Genomic DNA, 20,541 nt, shown 5'->3' with positions numbered 1-20,541 from the left:
CAACAAAGGTAATCATCGTCTTCATCGAAATTCGACAATTATTGCAACAAATGCCCCCTTAGATATCGATCACTTGTCCGGAAAGCTCGAGGATCTACCTGAGCTGTCAGCTGGTTCGGAAGAACCAAGCACAAACTCTGAGCAACCACTACTCGACGCGAATCGACCAGCCCCACCGCAAGAAAATCCTCCAAAGTAGCCATTTTCCCCGGTTTTTTTCTCCGATTTTTTTCCCCGGAAATTTTTTTCTCCGGAATTTGCGGGGTCTCTTTGCAATGGTCTTCACAATTCAAAATTCAAATAAAACATAAAATCCTGCAATTAACGTGTTTATGGAGATATTTATGTACCATTAATAGTCATATTTAAGCCAATCGTATACCTAAACGACACATTGTTTTTTTTTGGAAAACATAATTTTTATAATTTCAACACTATACGAGAAAGTTTTCCTGTAACTTAACAGAAAAAGAAACACTAAAGAACTAAGAAAATCTGTTTTAAAAATTCAAACGGAAAACTTTTTTCTCGAAAACCTCAATTGCCGCGATACCCAAGTAATAGTGACTCATGTACCTTTAAACGTAGTGCTGTAGACAAAGAAACTCTCGCAGCGATTGTTATTTTTCAGACATGTCTCCGAATGTAATCTACGATTTTCTCAGTGACCCAATTATTTTTATTAGCTTCTAAACTTTTTTCCACTGTTTTAGGCGAGAATGCTTGCCGCTGCAGTAAAGAATATCAATATTCCTATTATTAGGCGAGGCATGTCTACCCTATACCACGTTTGCGACAAAATCGAACAGCGCATCATCTGGATCGACTGCGAAATGACAGGATTGAATGTTGAGAAGCAGGTTACTTTGTGAATACATAATTTCAATCAATAGAACTATGCATTTCAGACACTTTGCGAAATCGCCGTTATCGTCACCGATTCGGAACTGAACACCATCGCCACTGGTCCCGATATTGTCATTCATCAACCAAAAGAAGTATTGGACAACATGGAAGAATGGCCAAGAAAAACTTTCCTCGAGAATGGGCTCATGGAAAAAATCATCGATAGCAAATATTCCATGAATAAAGCAGAAGACGAAGTGATCGAGTTCCTCAAACTTCATGCCCTTCCAGGTAGCAAACTATATACATTATCGCTTAAACAATATAATTTTTTTTCAGGAAAAAGTCCAATCGCTGGAAACTCAATCTACATGGACCGACTCTTCATTAAGAAATACATGCCCAAACTTGACGAATTCGCTCATTACCGGTGTATTGATGTCTCAACCATCAAAGGACTTGTTCAGAGATGGTACCCGGATTTCAAGCATCCAAGAAAAGCATGTACTCATCGGGCATACGATGATATCATGGAATCCATTGCAGAACTGAAAAACTACCGAGAAAGCATTTTTGTTAAACTGAACACTCCGTAGACTGTTGTTTTTCTAGTTGTTTTTTTCTTTTGTTATTTAAATTGTTGATTGAAGAGAGTGATAAACTTCGAATTTAAAAAATATTTAATAACTTCATTTTTGAGTCAAAATCGAACAAGACAAAACAGGATTGGAGAGCACCGGAGTTCCCAATGGCTACACCGAGAATCAAAAAACCTTGGATTTATTACACATAAATTTCGATTTTATATTCCCCACAACATTTTGTAAAATACATGTGTTCGCCAGAAAGATGTTTCCGAGATGGAAATTTAGTAGTGTGCAAACTTCCTCCGCGATGCTCCACTTGTTGCTCATCCATCTTTTTTCTGCTTCTCGCCTCTTCTTCAACCCTCGTTTCCACTTCCCTCCACTTGTGTTGTTTCCTCATTTCTCGATCCTCAACAAGAGAAGATATTTCTCACTGCCCAGGTGTGCAACGATCAACGCTAAAAAATGGTGGTCAGTTTTCAAGCTTTTTAAAAGTTTAATTGCAGTTACGGAGTTTTTTTACAGAGAGTAAAGTTTGGAAAAGAACAGTATGATGCTATCAAAAAATTCGAAGTTCAACATCATGGAGATTTTTGGAAGCTGATTATGGATAAAGTTAGTTAAAAGTATTTTTGGTCATAGTTTATTGAGAAGCTTCTAAAAATATTAAAATTTATATTAAAATTAAAATTAATATTAAAATCAACCAACTAAACTGTTATGTTTGGACCTACTTTTGTTAATCTTCTGAAGATTTGTTTTTATTCTGGGACAAAAATTGAAGCCATGGAAGAGAAACGGCGGTGGCTGTGGCCGGAGGTCCCGAAACGACAACTACCGTAACCTAAAAACAATTCCGTTTTTCGTGCGTTTTCAGTCAAATTTTTCACTATCAAAAAACTTTATCAACACATTTTAGGTTACGGTAGTTGTCTTTGTGGTACCTTCGTCCACGGCCACACGTGTTTCTCTTCCACAGCTCCGATTTTTTGTACCAGTATAATCAAGAAATGACCATGCTGACACATATGCAATACCATGACTATAATTACTTCCAGGTTGGTAAATCTGATGGTTTATCTATCCTGGATGTTTCTGAAGAAGCATGTCTTTTTGCTCTGACGTTGGCTGAAAACCATCCATCGAATAAGTTCGTTCTTCTTTCTTAAGACGGATTCCACTTTATCCCCTATTTCAGATTGACCATCATGGCATCTGCTGAGAAGCCGACGTTCACTTTCCCCGCCAACGTTGAGTACCACAAAGGAAACATAATGAGAAGTGCCGAATCGATTTCCCAGGTGTGTTTGAGGTGTTCGTCCCAGTCAGTCGTATCGAAAAAAAAACCAATCACATAAAAGCAAGTTAATGTGACCTATCAAATAATTAATGGGATATCGAGGCATCGAGAGTTGATCCGGTGTGTGTGCGTGCAGATAAGTGGATTAGCCATCTGTTATGTAACAACACATGCTCTTTTTCTTCTCTGGAGTCGCCGCCAAAACAACCAATAGCAATTGTGCGTTGAACCTTCGATCCGAAGATTTTTGAAGTTTACGCTGGCGCCATCCGAGTTTTTTTAGAGGAGATATACGAATGGAGGATTGGGTTTCATGGTCTAGGTGACGAGAATATCCCACTCAGAGAAGATAGAGGGTGGGGAGATGTTTACGACCAAAAATCACTCGAGTTACGTACTTTTCTAGGTTTTGTTAACATTTTGAAACTAACAAACAATATGTAAACATGAATTTAGTCTCTAGTCTTGAGACGTCGAACAGTATGGGATATCCACCAGTGGAGTACCGAACTGAACTCGGAACTCCAAAAAAGAACCAAAAAAAATCTCAGAATAAATGAGGTTACTGTAATTGTTAAAATGTGATTTGATTGTGTTAAGTTATTCATGATTTGAATATATTCAAAGATTTATAAAAATGATATTTTCAAATATTTATTGGAAGCTCCGTAAAGCCTGTAACATATGAAACTTTTAACTTTGAAATTCCGTCCATCCCTGGATATCGACAAAAACACATTATTAATCTCTCAAACCAAAATATTAGGTTGGCAACTAATTCCTTGAGCATTTTTGTTTTTCATCTTCATAACTGAGCTAGAACCTTCATAACTGAGCTAGAATCTCATAACTGAGCTAGAACGATATAAGATGGTAAAGTTGTTCACAAAATACCCATCATTTGCCCTGCTCTCATTCCTCTTGCGAACGGGATGCCCCGATCCATGACCGAGGCTCACTTCATTCATAATGCTATATTATTTCTAGTTATTTATAACCTGAAAATATCCTATATTCATCACTGCCTGGAGGAAACTTACAAGGACAATGCCTCCATAGAAACACCGTTGCAAAATGGGTTGGCAAGTTCAAGAACCAGGACTTCTCAACGAAAAATGAAACTCGTCCCTGGCTGCCAGTTCTTCAAGAAATAAGCAAACTGAGAGATCTATTCGAACGGGACCCTTTCCAATCTACCCGTGAAATCTCAATCACTTTAGGGGCAACTCATATCACAATTGAAAATATACCGTTAAAGTTGGGAAAGACAAAAAAAACTTGGACGGCGGATACCTCACCGTTTTGACCGGTTTTGATGTTCAGCGGCGAGAGGACATGAGCATGCAACTTCTTACTCTACTCGGGAACTTTTAGCGGCTGAATTATATTATCACCTTAGATAAGAAAAGGGTCATATATACTAACCATCACAGAAAAGCCCAATGTCTTGACTTCGATAAACAGCCAGTAGACGTCATCAAACAGGAATTTTACCCAAAAACAGTGGGTATCAAAAGGGGCATCCCGTTCGAAAGCGGAATGAGAGCAGGGCAAATGATGGTTATTGTGAACAACTTTATCATCTTATATACCATATTATGTTAAACACATGTTATGGTTCTAGCTTAGTTAAGAGAAAAGATGAAAAAAAAGTGCACAAAGAATTATTAGGTTGTTCGGAAAGTCCTTTTCATTTTTGATCTGTTGTTTTCAAACTTTGTTTTTTTGAACGGGGTAAAAGCGAGGAAGCTGTCGTTTTATCAATATATTGGTGGGGTCTAATAGTGTCTGCACCCCAACGGAGATCATTCCCCCCCCCCCCCTTTTCGTGTAATGAGATATGCTCACCGTTTTTGGCTCTATTAATTTCCATTTTTGGACTATAATTTTAATTGTATTTATATCTGATCTTAAATTAGCTGAAATCGATCGTCAACTAGTAGCGGTTAACAACGCAAATGCACCCATTCGAACTACCATCACAACCTGGATTCAGTAATCTGAAAAACGGGAATCCTTGTTTGACGAAAATCCCCCTTCAAAAAGGCAAATGGGCTTAGGTTTGGATGCATTAAAAGCCGGGAAAGAAAGGGACCGTCCTCAAACTGTGTGTGATGTATGAAGTACATCAGTGGCAAGCCTTTCGTTAAAAAACCGTAGATTGAAAACTCTCGGCACAGTCAAAAAAGTGGGAAGAAATTGACCCCATCTTTTGACTCAGCGCAACTTTTTTCCCCGGGTGGGCACCTGTTTGAATCTTCTCATCCTGCGTTGCACACATGAATGTTGGAATCAAACCATTGCTAGTGGTGATAAATGGGTAATGTGTGATTACAATAAGCGACAAGCCAAATGGGTTGACAAAGGCGCTCAACCACCAGACGTCTCGAAACGTGAAATTCGTGTTAAAAATGGGATGTTGTCGGTATGGTGGTCTACCAAAGAATGGAGTATTAGGAGCTGCCTGATAATAGTGTCACTTTTACGACCCATACCTATTCTTGTCAGGTGACATAACTCAGACTTTATGTGGATCTCCATTGGAGAGGAACGCAAAAATTTATTTTGAAAATTAAAATTAGCAACTTCATGCGGGAAGGAAGACCCAGGCCGATCTCGGTGGATATGTCTAGACGATTCTGCCTTATTCACTGTATAGCTCTAACCTTCTACTTTCTGATTATTACCCATCCAGCCACTTCTAACGTCATCTTGATTGACGACAATTTACTTCAAAACAACGTATCAAAAATGGGTTGACTTGATTTTGAACTCGCTGTGACCGGAGTTCTGGAAGGAAGGCATCCACAATTCAGTGGGGCATTGGCAGATAGTCATTGATAACGATGGTCATTACCTCCAATTTATCCGACATCGTTTTGACCTATTTTACTTTAAATGTATCTGACGCTAAAAATGGAAAGGACTTTCCGAACAACCTAATAGTTGCCAACCTAATAGGACGACAGTAGCACCTCTGAGAATTGGCAGTTCCCTCCGAATAAGTTTCATTCAATTTTCTCCCACAAGAAACACAAACTGTTTTTTGGTGGAAATATTCTTGCAAACCTACAATTTATTTTCTAGGTTCCCACTGAAATGTTTTCTCACGCCTCCAACTTTGTTGCGGAACTTGTTATCCAAATATCCTTTCCGAGATTCAACTTCCTAATTCACATGATACATTTCTTCAGCGTGGACCCTTTGATCTGATCATCTTCAATGAAATCTCACACGACATCAGTGACATCGATAAGCTGTTCAAAACTCTTAAAGGACTCCTCACAGGTTGGAATGACTCATAATGCAAAGACCTCTTTCCTAGTATCCCATTTTAGATGCCGGCACGATAGTCCTCTTCTCTCGTCCCAAGAATCCGCCACTTCCAGTTCCAGACGTTTGTCTGATGCTCTGGAGAAAACTTGCAGCCACCAAGGAGGAGTTAATGGCTTCAGCGAATGCGGTCAGTGACTACTCACCTGACACGAACCTTACGTAGACATCGACTCCCACGGTTATGAGAAAATCAGTCATCAGGTTGAGAGATGTTAGAAACCACTCGTGGTTGGTGTCTGTGGAAGCATTTTGCAAAAAATGGATGATCAATTTTCACCTTCCCAGAAAATTCATTGAAATTTCAAAGAAACATTTAAGAATTATTCCAAAATGTTTTTCAGGCACAATTGAACACTACATGCTTTTCTGCTGCTGTTCCAATATCAGTGGATAAAGTTCAATGGGAGAATATTCTGTATTCTGGATGCTTCCCAGCCATCAAAAACACTCCAAAATGTGATGAGCGTACAATTCGTGATTTCTGTGTCGCCAAGTCTGGAAAATTCGAGTTCGAGGAAAAACTTCTGATTGTTATGCTCCGCAAATAATTATGTGATTACGCTCTGTGTCTCATGTCAATAAAATTTGTTTTTCCCTTTCTTGGGGTCTCTTTTATTAGTTGACTCAATATCAATAATTGCTTTTTTCATGAATAAAAAAGCACGTATTCTGAATCTCAGGATTTTGTTGCAATGTGCACGGATTGGGTATATATGGGAAAGTTCCATGTGATTCTGGATTTACTTGTATCTTGTTCCTCGAGGAACATTGCTCAGCTGAATCTCAACAATGTTAGACCACGTTGATCTATATCTTCTTCCTCTTGCAATATTTTTCATCTTTTGCTCCACAATAGGTTTAATTGGAAACGCGGTTATGATATTTTGCTGTGCAGTGACGAAGTGATAAAAAAACATTCTAAAAACATGTGAATTTTTAATTTTAGAAGACTTCGTTCGCCGTGCCATTTTCTGATTTCCCTCACATGCCTTATTGATGCATTTCACATCAGTGGACAGTATCCTTTTATTTATCAATTCTTCACTGGATGTTGGTTTTTTTAATTATTATTTTTTCTCAGTTTTCAACTTTTTCAGATACATCAAGACAATCCGGTTGCTACTTCATTCTGATTCTTCCCATCGTCGGTTACACTGCTGGCGGTCCATTAATTTTAGCAATGGGAATCGACCGATTCATTGCTGTAAAGTTTCCAACGACCTATAGATACTATCAACAAGTATCGGTGAAATACATTTCTGTGCAAATGATATTCCCAATAATGTATACTTCGTTTTTTTAGCGTTTGGATTCATAGAAAGAGATGTGAATGAGTATGTTTTGAACTCCCAAACAGTATAAAATATATTATTCTTCTAGACAGATTACATGTGCAAATCCCCTAGCTCTGAAAGGAGCCTCTTTTCAATGGTATAACTATACATGTTCATTTATATACATTGCAATTTTCTTCGTCTATTTCAGAGTATATTTGCTATTGAAATCAAACAAGACAAGTATGAAAAACGACAAGGGTTTCTCCTAAGAATTACTTTAGGTTCTCGAAAGTGTTTTCCGTTCTATTCTTGTCACCGTCAGTTTTGTTCTCCTGGGATGGGCAACTACAACCATCGCCAATTCTGCCTCTTATTCAGTCACCGATAACTTAAATACTGCTCATCTGATTCAGACCTATGCTGGAATTACAGTCAACTTCGCCGCCGCTTCCAATGTTTTCGTATTCTATTCAATAAAGTCAGTTGACCTGAATGGTTTCAATTGTAAATTATCCATCTATTTCAGTACCGAATATCGTGAAGCTATCAATACACTTTTTGGAAAACATAAGAAATCTGGGATCTCTCATACGGAAACTTCGACGACTCAAGATTTTGGAACCCATAATTCAAAGAGATCCAAGTCAATGTCTGTATTGTCAATGCCCAGATTTTTCTCATCTTCAAAATTAATTTCCTCATCCAGAAGAATGACACTGGTCTGATATACAATCAGACACTCACCCTCTTGTTCCCGAGCTCCTCCCCTTTTCTGCTCACCTTAGCACCAGGGTGGGAAACATCCTTGTTTTTGGCTCTCGCCCTCCACATAAATCCCATTTCTTCTCTGTTTTATTAATGTTCGATTACATAAATCCTGCTATTTTACCACTCGGTTTCTTTTTCTTTTTCTGCTCTTTGATAGGAGTAATTGGAAATGCTATTATGGTGTTTTGCACTATTAGAACAAAGTTGGTTGAAATTTCAAAAAAAGGTACATAACTTATCTTTGAAGACGATTCCGATCTCCATGTCATCTGCTCATTTGTGCAACATGTGTCGCTGACTTGCTCCATGTTTGTGGTCAGTTCCCATTCTGTGTTCACCTATTTGGAAACTGTAAGTTTGTATTGAATTTAGAATTATTCTTGAAATAAATTGCTATAGTAACATCTTCACAAGCTCAATGTTTCTACATCCTCTCCATCCCAATTGTTGGATTCACGACTGGAGGTCCTTTGATTCTGAGCATGGGAATTGATAGACTGATAGCTGTGAAATTTCCCACAAAGTAAACGATTAGACCTAGATTCGATGTTTTATTTCCCGCTTTCTAGATATCGTTATTATCAAGAAGAACCTCGAAACTATGTGATTGCACAATTATCTTTTCCGCTTCTGTATAGCATTGTTTTTCTAGTCTACGGGTTTCTTGTAAGGGATACAGATGTGAAAAAGTAAGTACATAAATATTGAGAAAAAATCTGCTGCAATCTAATTCTCAAGTCAACTAATTTGTTCGAATCCTCTCTCGTTGAATGGAAATTCCTTTCAAATGTTCACTTATACCAGTGGGATTATATACATTGCAGTGTTTTTTGTTTATCTGTCAGTTTATGTAATGTTGAAATCCAACAAAGCTAGTATGTGATTAAGCTTTGAACTCTTTACAATTTCATGATTTCAGGCGCTCGGTTCAAAAATGTATTCAGATCTATCCTAGTGACAGTTGGATTCGTTTTACTCGGCTGGGTGACCACTACCACTGCTAACACATTATCGTATTCTATAACTGATGATCTTTTCACTATTCAATTGATCCAAATGTATGCTGGAATCACTGTCAACTTCGCAGCAGCTTCGAATGTTTTCGTTTTCTATGCAATAAAGTAAGACACCTCAATCTTACTCGTTTTTTTCCTATCCTGCAATTTCCAGTTCTGAATATCGCTCTGTTATCAAATCCATGTTCGGAATCCGTATCAAAGGTGGAATGATTTTCGAGCCGTCCAGTACTCAAACAGTCACAAAAGTGGTCCCTCGATCTGTATCTCAGCCGAACGTCGTCTTCGAAAAAACTCCAGCCGCTGCTCGACGAATGACAGTTGTATAAATTATAATTATACCTTTTCTTTAGTTCTTATTGGAAACATTTTCACTTTTAAAAGTCACTCTTGAGTTCAATAAATCAGTTATTTGACATACTCTTGACAAATTCACCTAATAGAATTCGAGTAATTGAGTACCAGCTCAAATCAATTCGATTAAAGCTGTCACAATTAGTGATCAGTGGAGTCTAAAAAATTGCTGAATTATTAGTCTTGAAAAAAAAGCGGGAAGTTCAAATTAATTTGTTTCAACGAGCTTTGGTTTTTGAGCTCAACATTATTATCACCATTTGATTGAGGTAGGCGTACCAGAAACGACATTGGGTACATGAGAATAGAAACGTGGGAATTAGGGAGAAGAAGAATGGAAAGGGTGACACATTTCAGTCATCAAAATCTGCATCAGTCGAGAAGTTTTCAATGTTTGACTACATCGCCAAAGAAATTCTCCCTCTTGGATTTTTCTTTTTCTTTTGCTCTGTTATTGGAATTGCTGGAAATCTTGTGATGCTAATGTGTTCGTTTAGAACTAAGTCAGTTAGGGAAGGAGTATTGATGATTGATAGATTAAATGTTCAGAAGATTTCGTTCTCCTTGCTATATTCTGATTACGGTTACTTGTTTGGCGGATGCAATCCATATCAGTGGACAGTTCCCGTTTTGTGTGCATCTCTTTGGAAATTGTAAGTTGGTTTAGATGTCTAATCAGATATTAGTGAATGTACACCGTTTTGCTGTCAATTAGGTCTTGAGAAACGCGATTGCTTAATTATTCTAGAAGTAGTAACCATAAACTTCTCGATTGGTATCACTATCAAATCGGGCTCCAGGACATTTCGCCACAAAGATAATACAGGAGGACGAAAACTTTTTAGATTACAACGCAATTTTAGGGTTTTCAAATGGGCTTTCTCTGATAGAACATATCCTGAAAGTCGAAAAATTACAGAACTGAGTTTATCTCAATATTGTTTTTTTTCGAATTTTTGTAATTTCAGAATTTGGTCTATCAGAAGATGTATGTTTGAAACCCTATAAGTGTTTTTGTAGTCCGAAACCTATCCATTCGTCTTTATTATCACGGTGGCGGAATATCCAGTGACATAATGCCCCGAAGCATCAAATCGCTGAATGTTCCAGTGACATCAACTCAAGCACAATGCTACTACATGCTCATCGTTCCATTAATTGGCCTCACTTCTGGCGGACCACTCATTCTATCCATGGGCATCGACCGACTGATTGCAGTCAAATATCCCACCAGGTATATATATTTTTCAAATAATGGACACCCAACCTTTTTTCATCTAGATATCGGTACTTCCAAGAGGAGCCCAAGCTCTACGTTTTTGCTCAACTACTCTTCCCAATAGCATACGCGGTTATTTTTCTGATTTACGGATTTTTGGTCAGAGACACGGACAGCAAAAAGTGATAAAATAGTTATTTTTTCACAAAAAGAAATGTATTATTTTCAGGCAAATAATATGTGCGAATCCGCTGGCTCTGAACGGAACTGCATTTCAAATGTTCACATATTCTAGTGGAATCATTTACGTATTCGTTTTTATCGTCTACCTATCAGTATACATTCTTCTGAAAAGCAACAAAGCTAGTGAGTTTTACCCAATTAAAATTCCTTTTCAATTCATTTCAACAGGCGCAAGATTCAAAAGTGTATTCCGCTCTCTGGCGGTTACTGTAGGTCTTGTGATGTTTGGATGGGTTTCCACTACAACTGCAAACACCTTATCTTATTCCATTTCGGATAGCGCTTATACTGCTCAACTCATTCAAATGTATGCTGGAATCACAGTCAATGCAGCAGCCGCTTCAAACGTCTTTGTTTTTTATGCAATCAAGTAAGCTTGATTTTTTTGGTTGCAGATATGAATCATAACATTTTAAAATATCTTCCCATGAGTATCACATGATACTTGCACTTTTGTGCAATTTGAGATCTTTAGATGTTGCGTCAATAGGTATAATCAGACACGTGGTTAGAGATGAAGTCCCTACGGGAGAATAGGATTCACCATTTCTGAGAATCTAAACTCTGAAGATGTATAATATCTGAAATTAAATTCCAGCTCGGAGTATCGGGAAGTGATCAAAGCATTGTTCGGCTGCAAGAGCAAGGCAAACTCTCCAGCATTCGAAGCATCAAGTACCATGGTGACAGTAAAATCAGATGCGAACCTTCAGAAGAGAAGATCCACGATTCTGTTCGTTATTCTTAAAGTGCATGCTAAATTTCATTAATACATTTTCAGGTCAACCAAGTCTATCGTCCCAATCATTAACTGACTATTATACTTGTCAGAACTCCTTTTATTAATGCAATAAATATTTTTCGAAACATCAACATCTTGAGTTTCGCTTTTCTTAGAATCTTAAAGAAAAAACTTCTCCTCCTCCCTTTGGAGAACAATTATTCTCACGCCTGTCACATGAGAATCCATCAGTTCAGACTTTTGATCAACTCGACATTTTTTCTCTAGTCTAATCTGAGAAGTTGACCGCCTACAACACTCATGTTGCCAGCTGGTTTTTCAGAAATCAAGATTTTTTCTTTAGAAATTGCTTCATGAGTTTTGAACTTCTCAAGTTCAAGTTTTAGTTACAGAAAGATGTTCTCACATATTCATCCGTTAATTCTTCCTCTGGGATTTTTCTTTTTCATCAACTCATTCATTGGTGTCGTTGGGAACGCCATTATGCTCATCTGTTTCTTCAAAAATAAGTGAGTAGTTGGAAGAAATCAGATTAAAAATCATAATTGTCGATGGGCAAATTTTGGGCCGGCACCGGCCGGCTGGTAACTCGCTTCAAAATTGAAATTGTGAGCAAAATATCATACCAGATGATGAGCTCTACAACCTCCAATAAGAATCGACTGGCTTCGAAAATATGTAGTATGATCCGGGCCGGAGATACTTGCTTCTCCCGGCTATTAAATTTCAGGGCGCACCCCAAACTACTGATTTATTGCTGGTCGGTTTTTTGCAGGTTGTAGAGCACGCCGAGCTCCATCACCTGGTATTTTGTTTAGCCCACAATTTCAACTTTGAAGTGAGTTATCAGCCGGCTCGTGCCGGCCCGGAATCGGCCCGGCGACAAGCAATACAAAACTAAAAAAGGATTTCAGACGTCTCCGTTCTCCATGCCACATTCTAATTAGTTTGACTTGTATCTCCGACTTATTGCATTTATGTGCACAGTTTGTTTATTGCGTTCATTTATTTGGAAACAGTACGTTTCAAATTCTTACAGTATTCCAGAGCAACCCAAACTCATTTCCAGTGACAAGTTCACAAGCTCAATGTTTTTACATGCTCATCATTCCACTTTACGGCGTAGGAGCATCTGGTCCTCTAATTCTAGCAATGGGAATTGATAGATTAATTGCTGTGAAATTGCCTACAAAGTGAATCAAAATTTTAGAAGCTTATCATAATTCTTTATTTTTCAGATATCGCCTTTTTCAACAAGAGCCAAAACATTACATCTTTGGGCAACTCGTTTTTCCAATAGTTTATACTTTGGTACTTCTCTACTATGGGTTTCACTACCGTATTGTAGACGACAAATTGTACGAGTTTAATGAAGTCTGAATTCAAATTAATAAATTTCAGACAAATTGCATGTGCAGTCCCACTTGCTCTCATGGGAACACCATTTCAGTTTTTCACCTACTCAAGTGCTTTGATTTATTTCTTGGTGGTCATCGTGTATGGAATAGTCTACTATCTTTTGAAATCTAACCAAGCAAGTGAGTATTGTGATCATAATGGTTTTCCATTAATTTTTTTCAGGCGCTCGCTTCAAAAGTGTTTTCCGTTCAATTATGGTAACCGTCGGTTTTGTTTTATTCGGATGGGTCACCACAACTCTCACAAATACTCTGTCCTATGAGATAACTGATGTGGCTTTCACTGCTCAATTAATGCAGATGTATGCAGGAATAACTGTCAATTTCGCAGCTGCTTCTAATGTTTTCATTTTCTATGCTATTAAGTAAGTGTCAAATATCATAATTCTTAACAATGAAACTCCAGCTCGGAGTATCGGGAAGTGATCAAAGCATTGTTTGGGTGCAAGAGCAAGGCCAACACTCCAGCATTCGAAGCATCAAGTACAATGGTTACTGTATCTTCAACTTCACAAATTCAGAAAAGAAAATTGACAATGGCATCAATCAACTAATCATTTCAAACTCTCCACTTTTCTTTTCATGTACTAAACAATTGTTCTTTCTGAAAAATAAACCGATCACCGGTACATTTGTAAAATGAGATTGCTCTCTGGATCTCCAGCTTGTTGTCAATTTTGATTATTTTTCGAAAAGAAAAAGAGTTTGTCGTTTTTTTCACCCTCATGAGGTTTTTAACAAGGTCATTCTCATTAAAAGAAGCCAATCTAATCTTCCGGATTAGAGAATGTTTCATTTTTCTGGTTTTCATTCTTCACATTTTCAGTTCACATTTTTCGCTGTGACTCTATTTTAAATTCTACTTTGAAATATAAATAATTGGACAATTAATGTACAATTTGAGTGCATTCGTAGATAATTGAAATAGAATTTGAAAAGAAGTTTAGTCTTATGAGAACTCTCTCGCGTCATTTTCAGCATCTCTTTCTTATTCTTCTTTCTCTTTTCCATTTGGCTCATCAACATTTAATGGATCCGTTTAGTTTTTGATCATTTCCAACTTTTCATTTAAAGACTCTCGTCGACTGAAGACAAGTTCAGGAAAGGAAGGAAGTCACTTTAAGGATTACATGTTTTTTTCCTTTTTTCTTCGTTTTTACACACTATTTGCAAAACATTCTCTGTAGAAAATTGACCACGAGGTTCATTCGTCAGTCTTGCGAAAAAATCATTTCACTGCTTGCTGTTTGAGTTTTTAAGTTTTTGAAAAATTTGTTCGGATTTCATTGTTTTCCGGAAACGAAACCAGAAATTCGAGAAACATGTAGTGAAACAAGACCTTCGTATTCAATGTCCGTCACTTTTCGCACCTTGTGAAAAAAAGAAATTCAGAGGTCTTGGTATCCAACACATTCCATGATGAATAAATTATTGAAACACACATCGAATGGTTCTCAGCTCAGTTCACAAAGATCAAGATCACACATAATCTAATGTGAAGCTAGAAACATATTCATCATTCGAAAAAATTTTCTCGAATTTCAATACGTCTTCAGTATTAATTTTGATTACAATAAATAGTAAAATGAGATTTTTATGAAAGTACAAAAAAAAAACTAAATTAGCAGTCAATGTGTCTCCCTGGAGAATATAGATCAGTTTTCGAAAACAACTATAAAATCCGCTTTTTTTTCAGATTCGAGAGAAAAAGATAAAATATGCAGATTCCAGTTTTCGAGTCATTCTATTTTTTCCCTCTGAAAATCCTTCAATTCTTGGGACTTCTAACTTTTGTATTCTGAAGTGCCCTCCCACAAAATCTGCTAAAATATGCTTGCGTTAAAGTTCAAAAACTAAACCGGAAACCACCTTTTTTTGAACTCGACTTTTCTCTTTTTTCTGTTTTTTTTCGCTCGATTCCATTTTCTATCTAATTTGAAGATCTTTGCATTTTTTTTTCAAAACAAGCCTCGATTTTCAGTTTTTTTTTTTACTTTCAGAAAATGTTCGAAGACGTACATCCATGGATGATACCACTCACATTCTTCTACGTGATTATCATTCCAATTGGGGTTTTCAGTAATATCATCATGATCATTTGCTTCTTCATCAATCCGTAAGTAGTGTTCTCATCTATCTTCTACCCTTCAGTGTCTATTTTCAGACGCCTTCGTTCTCCATTTCATATTCTGCTCACGCTAACCTGTCTAGCCGATGGAATTCACGTCTGTGGTCAGATTGTTTTCGTCGTTCAGCTACTCACGAATAGTTCGTTGAAAAACATATGAAAGTCATAAAATACAGATATTTTCAGCCTACTCATACCAATCAACATGTTATTTTCTCAACTTTTTCCCAGTAATTGGTTTGACTATTGCTGCTCCTCTTCTTATGGAAATTGGATTGGATCGTCTTCTTGCCGTCTCGTTTCCAATTAAGTGAGCTGATTGGACAATGAAATTCAAAATTCATATCATGGGTCTTCTCTCCAGAGATTTCCGGATCCCGTATTCCGGATTACGGATTCCGTATTTCGGATTCGTGTTTTTTTGCTGATTCCGAGAAACAACATTTTGTCAGGATTCCAGATTGCAAGAAAATTTTTAATTCCGAATTCCTGATTCTGGAATCCTAGAAAAATGATTTGCTCCGAATTTTCGACAAAAATTTTTATTGGGGATAATCCTCCTCCATAAGAAGTTGTTCCGGATTCCGTAATTTTTTTTTATCCGGATTCCACATTCCGGGCATTTCTGCTATCCTCCTCGGTGTCCCCTGGCAATGAAAATAAAAACAGATCAAATTAACTTGTAAATTATACAGTAAATTCATGATTTTATATTTTCACAGATACCGCGGATTTCAATTCCAAAAAGTTTTGTACACCTCGATTCATCTCGTCTTCCCGATTCTCTACACGACTTCAATCCTCTATCTTGGTTTCATGGAACGAAATAATGAGTGGGTAGTTCTGTTTCCGGTTTCAAAATGATTTATGCCTTTTTCAATTGAGCATTTCCGTAATTGCAGACTTGTGAAATGCGCCATACCAACTGCTTTGGCAGGCGTTTCCTTCAAAGTGTTCACTCTTTCGAGCCATGTAATTTACATGTCAATTATCTTGGCCTACTTGATGACAGCTGTGCTTCTGAAGTTTCATGATACAAGTGAATCTTTATTTGAATAATAGAGACACAGATTTTTTTCAGGTTCTCGATTCAAAGCAGTTTTCAAATCAATCGGAGTCACAGTCGGAATAGTTCTCTTTGGATGGGCCATAACTACCGTATCCAACACTTTCGGATATTTTGTCACCGATGATTTCGAGATTTTCAATCTGATTCAAATGTATTCTGGAATAACCGTTAACATTGCAATTTCATCAAATTTGTTCATTTTTTACACAATCAAGTAAGCAGAAACTAAAAAATTTTTAACGATCTGATGATAAGCTACCCCTTAGGACAAAAACCACATGTTTCTTGATAATCAGGCCAGAACACTGAAAAAAAAAACATTTGTTTTACGTATTTTTATCAGTAATGTATATATTTTCAGCCCTGAATACCAACTGACTGTCAAAATGTTATTGGATGGCTCATTTGGAAAACTTCCAACCTTCACAGATTCTGCTAGTGAACTACAAAATCTTCGGAAAAATACGAAATCTCAAGAATCTTAATATGATCTCATAATAAATTGTTTTTTGACTAGCAAGCTGGTGCGCAATCTTGTTTTATCTTGTTTTTTACTGATTGAATGGAAATACGGCATACTAGAATCAAGATTTTTGAGTTTCTGGTTCTAAAAATGTATTTCCTTTGATTTTAAGAATATTCTAAAGTTCTAATATTTCAGAAATTTTTGGAATTCCGAGGATGATTTCTGAATTGGGATACTTTTTGAATTTGGCGCCAAAATTCAGGTGCCCCAGTGTAAGGTTAACAAAGCGTTTTTGCCTAAACCTATGACTTTAAACAAAAAAAATTGAAACAAATTTGCACCGAAAAATGTGAAAATCTTACTGATTTTCGCTAATTTCAGTACTTTTTGACTGGAATTTTTCACATTTTTTGAAAAATTATAGGCCTTCCCTTTTATTGGGCTATCCGAAAAATGGTGCTAAATTCAAAAACTTTGCATGACCAGAATTCGAATTCAAAATTTAACACAAAAATGTTGGTAGGAATAGGAAAAATTATTTTTTCTTCATAGCTATTCAGATTTTTTTGGTAATTTTTCAACATTCTGAAAATTATTCTATTCTTCCTAAATTTTGTGTTCTCTTGAAAAATCTGTAGTTTTTAACTGTATAGCATGTCAATATTGAAATATGTCAACTGTAATTTCAAATTTTCTTTTTTTTTTTTGAATGTACATATTATTGCTGTCTGAAAAAAAAGAAGGTTAGAGAGAATTTTTTGCAGGGAGCCTTGCTTCTAGATGTCAGCTGATTTAGGACGCTAAGCCAACTTTTTAAAGGCTGAAAGTACTTGCTATCCGAGGGAAGGGTTGCTATCCGAGAGAAGTTCGACATATTCTTCTTCTAGTTTTGATGGGAATATATTCGAATCCACACTAAATTGCTTCAGTCGCACTACTGTGGATCCACGTTCCTTTTTTTATCTCCCTCATTTTTTTTTTGAAATGTCACGGAAAAATATAATATTGTTGTCCTGAGAATCAGAAAACAGAAACAAGGAACAATACACGTGAAGAAAACCTCCCCCAACAAAAAAAAAAATCAAAAAGCCTTTTGCATTCTCATGTAGAAATACGAGATCTCTTACCGGGACGGACAGACGCCTCTAGCGTTTTATTTATAAGGAAGATGTTCCTCCAAGTTAAAAAAAATCTATAGACACAGTTCTAAATATTGTAAAATATATGCAGTGCCGGTCAATTTCAGAATTTTCAATGTGATCGGAAACTCGGCAGCCGTGCTCCGACCAAAAATAGTCAAAATGGCCAAAATTAAATGAAAAATATGTTTTTGTATGTCTTAACGACCGATACTGTAATATAAACGAATTTCAAATTTTGACATTTTTGCAATTTCTTATTTCTCAACGACAAATTTCAAGTGAACCATAACGGAAAATTATTCATCCAGACTGTAACCTAATTCAAACGGCATTCACACAATTTTTTTAAATCATTCAAATGTTTTATTTGGCCAAATATACATGTTCAAACCGATAAATTGCTGAATAGCTAAATCACAGTTTACTCGTAATCTTTTCCAATTGTTTCCCTTTGATTCATTTGCACTTTTGATTTTCGACCTCCTCTCTCGATTCCACCGTATTGTTGTTCTCGCTGTCCACCTTTTTCAAATCTGCTGAAAAAATAATTCTAATGTGAGCTAAATTAGACGGGACGAATCACAAAAATGAATATTCACCTCACCATTCTGCCGCGACATTGCTTCCATTCGATTCTCTGGGAAAAGTTTCCAGAAGAATGTGAATCCGAATACAGTAACCATAAAATTGAAACCGATATAAACGAAGAGAAGCGACATAATTGAAGATGTGTTGGCTGAATATCAGCAGTTCTCTCGAGCTGGCAGTAGTGATAACTGCGTTATTGAAAATTTAGGACAGTTCACGTATATGGTATTATTTCCGTCTGTCTGAAATTAGGTGAAATTCTGACTTGTCCTTTTTGTGACTTATCACACGTGTTAACTATAACTGACGTAGAGAGAAAAGATAAGTGATAAGAAAAAAGAGACAAAGAGAGGAAAAAAAAAGTTGAGTCACACTGTAAATGCACCTGCCAGAAAAAGAGGAAAAATAAAACGGAGAGAAGAGTGGAAATAATCCTGAAGTGAAGAGTGACGCTTACAATGACAAATGATCGCAAATATAGGAATACTAGAAACTATTTGGGGCTGATAAATGAATGAGTTTCTAACTGTTTAAATCAGAAGTAAATCTTTTTCGATACCCAGTTAAGAATTTCAAAGTTCTTCACTATATTGTCAAAAAATGAACTGCAAAGCCTACTTGCAACGGGCCGGGCTTTTTTCAAAGTTTTCAAGGCCCGGGATTGGAGCAATTTTTTCCTGTTTTCCCAAAAAATTTTTTTGGGTCACATTTTCTGCCAAATAAAAAGCTGGCCATGAACGCAGTGATTAAACTTTTTTAAATCAAATTTCCGCGATTCCAATTTTTCAAGTGTGGAAACCCCAACAACTTTCAAACCAGCAAGTGAAAAGTTCCAGTTGTATACCCACATAAATCAAGAATCTAAGACCAATGACAACTTTCCATCTTAAAAGAACACATGAGGAATGGATTATAGAAAATCCTCGAACAAAAATTGGTTGAAGTAAGAGAAAAATAGGGAAAGAGAGCTGTGAATGTCAAAATTAATGAAAGGGTTTACTCATGAACTTTAACGGTTTTCATAACCTTTCTCTTAGGAAAATTTGTTATTGAATTCTCGTCGAAAACATACTAATTGCTGAATCAGAATTTTAACGAATTCTATGGTTTACTGCGCATTCTCCTCGAGCCATTAGGCTCCGCCCACTTCTGAGGCGCAATTTTATAATCACGCGATAATACATTTTCTAGAGTTTTTAAGGTTTTCATCTGTCTTCTCACATGCCTCGTTATTTAACCCTCCCCCAAAAAAGTTGGAGAAATGAAACCGAAGATGATGAATAATGTAAAGGGCGGATACAAAAAAAGAGGGGAGCACCAATCGAAGAAAAAAGGTGAAAAAAAACTTATGCTGTAAGAAGAAGAAGGACAAGAAAACTGAAGGAAATGAAAAGGACGTAGAAGAAGAAAAAGAAGAAGATGAAGCGGGAGCGGAAATTAAGAAAAGGAAAAAATAATATATAGAAAAAAGAAGGGGGATCTCGCCTTGCTAAGTATTATAATCCTTTCCGTGCTCAAAGAGATAGAGAGGAAAAACATGAAAAAAATGGAAAAGCAAAGAGGAAACGGGAGCGAATCTTGATACATTCCGCTGCCCCCAGAAGAAATTGAAATCGCCAAAAAGGACGGACAAAAGAGAAAAAGAAGAAGAGAAAAAAGTTTGGAACGTCTAACAAAAGACGGCTGCTCTCGTTTTTCTTTTTCTTGTTTGTCACCATCTGATTGAGTTGCTATTAGATGAAATTGCCATTTTTCAGATCCCATGGAATCGGGGCCAACGACCAACTGGAATGCTTTTAGCAAAATTTCGAATAAAGTGAAAAAGCATTTTCGATTCAATTGGGAGGTATGGGAATCTGATATATATAGAAACATATTGCCCGATTCGAATAGCTTGAGACTTCACAATTTTCAGTTCATAAACGGCACTGGTAGATTCGTAATGCTAAAAACATCAATTAGTATGTCTATTTTTAATGACGCCGCTGATGTGATTTTATTGCTTTATGAATTATAAAACAAACAAATACATGTGTACGAAA

General features: G+C 36.7%; 7 protein-coding genes across 7 annotated transcripts; 6 read left to right on the top strand and 1 right to left on the bottom strand.

Annotated features, from left to right (window-relative positions):
- Positions 1 to 770: 770 nt before the first annotated feature.
- Positions 771 to 1,442, top strand: CBG09528 (the record flags this gene model as incomplete). Its single annotated transcript, XM_002636989.2, has 3 exons — positions 771 to 860; positions 909 to 1,137; positions 1,186 to 1,442. 3 exons carry the CDS (start codon positions 771 to 773, stop codon positions 1,440 to 1,442), a joined length of 576 nt encoding a protein of 191 aa, XP_002637035.2.
- Positions 1,443 to 1,898: 456 nt separating this feature from the next.
- On the top strand, positions 1,899 to 8,071 carry CBG09529 (the record flags this gene model as incomplete). The annotated part of the gene is made up of 10 exons (XM_002636990.1): positions 1,899 to 1,904; positions 1,959 to 2,048; positions 2,492 to 2,583; positions 2,632 to 2,734; positions 5,892 to 6,021; positions 6,072 to 6,196; positions 6,411 to 6,577; positions 7,167 to 7,278; positions 7,628 to 7,824; positions 7,873 to 8,071. The coding sequence occupies 10 exons, from the start codon at positions 1,899 to 1,901 to the stop codon at positions 8,069 to 8,071; spliced, it is 1,221 nt and encodes a 406-aa protein (XP_002637036.1).
- A 133-nt stretch (positions 8,072 to 8,204) lies between these two features.
- On the top strand, positions 8,205 to 9,459 carry Cbr-srsx-27 (the record flags this gene model as incomplete). The annotated part of the gene is made up of 6 exons (XM_045237649.1): positions 8,205 to 8,317; positions 8,362 to 8,465; positions 8,514 to 8,637; positions 8,684 to 8,803; positions 9,059 to 9,235; positions 9,285 to 9,459. 6 exons carry the CDS (start codon positions 8,205 to 8,207, stop codon positions 9,457 to 9,459), a joined length of 813 nt encoding a protein of 270 aa, XP_045094020.1.
- A 415-nt stretch (positions 9,460 to 9,874) lies between these two features.
- On the top strand, positions 9,875 to 11,757 carry Cbr-srsx-28 (the record flags this gene model as incomplete). Its single annotated transcript, XM_002636992.2, has 8 exons — positions 9,875 to 9,987; positions 10,034 to 10,137; positions 10,595 to 10,718; positions 10,766 to 10,885; positions 10,933 to 11,069; positions 11,115 to 11,316; positions 11,545 to 11,683; positions 11,728 to 11,757. The coding sequence occupies 8 exons, from the start codon at positions 9,875 to 9,877 to the stop codon at positions 11,755 to 11,757; spliced, it is 969 nt and encodes a 322-aa protein (XP_002637038.2).
- A 327-nt stretch (positions 11,758 to 12,084) lies between these two features.
- On the top strand, positions 12,085 to 13,660 carry Cbr-srsx-29 (the record flags this gene model as incomplete). The annotated part of the gene is made up of 6 exons (XM_045237647.1): positions 12,085 to 12,197; positions 12,603 to 12,881; positions 12,927 to 13,046; positions 13,090 to 13,226; positions 13,270 to 13,471; positions 13,513 to 13,660. The coding sequence occupies 6 exons, from the start codon at positions 12,085 to 12,087 to the stop codon at positions 13,658 to 13,660; spliced, it is 999 nt and encodes a 332-aa protein (XP_045094019.1).
- Positions 13,661 to 15,109: 1,449 nt separating this feature from the next.
- Positions 15,110 to 16,788, top strand: Cbr-srsx-30 (the record flags this gene model as incomplete). Its single annotated transcript, XM_002636994.1, has 7 exons — positions 15,110 to 15,222; positions 15,271 to 15,374; positions 15,421 to 15,544; positions 15,957 to 16,067; positions 16,137 to 16,273; positions 16,316 to 16,517; positions 16,665 to 16,788. The coding sequence occupies 7 exons, from the start codon at positions 15,110 to 15,112 to the stop codon at positions 16,786 to 16,788; spliced, it is 915 nt and encodes a 304-aa protein (XP_002637040.1).
- Positions 16,789 to 18,367: 1,579 nt separating this feature from the next.
- On the bottom strand, positions 18,368 to 18,630 carry CBG09534 (the record flags this gene model as incomplete). Its single annotated transcript, XM_002636995.1, has 2 exons — positions 18,368 to 18,447; positions 18,516 to 18,630. 2 exons carry the CDS (start codon positions 18,628 to 18,630, stop codon positions 18,368 to 18,370), a joined length of 195 nt encoding a protein of 64 aa, XP_002637041.1.
- Positions 18,631 to 20,541: the final 1,911 nt, after the last annotated feature.

The sequence above is a fragment of the Caenorhabditis briggsae genome, assembly GCF_000004555.2.
Source record: "Caenorhabditis briggsae complete genome, chrV, whole genome shotgun sequence".
In the NCBI taxonomy this organism is placed as follows: domain Eukaryota; kingdom Metazoa; phylum Nematoda; class Chromadorea; order Rhabditida; family Rhabditidae; genus Caenorhabditis; species Caenorhabditis briggsae.
The sequence above is the reverse complement of the archived record's forward strand: the minus strand, read 5'-3'. Positions and strand labels throughout refer to the sequence as shown.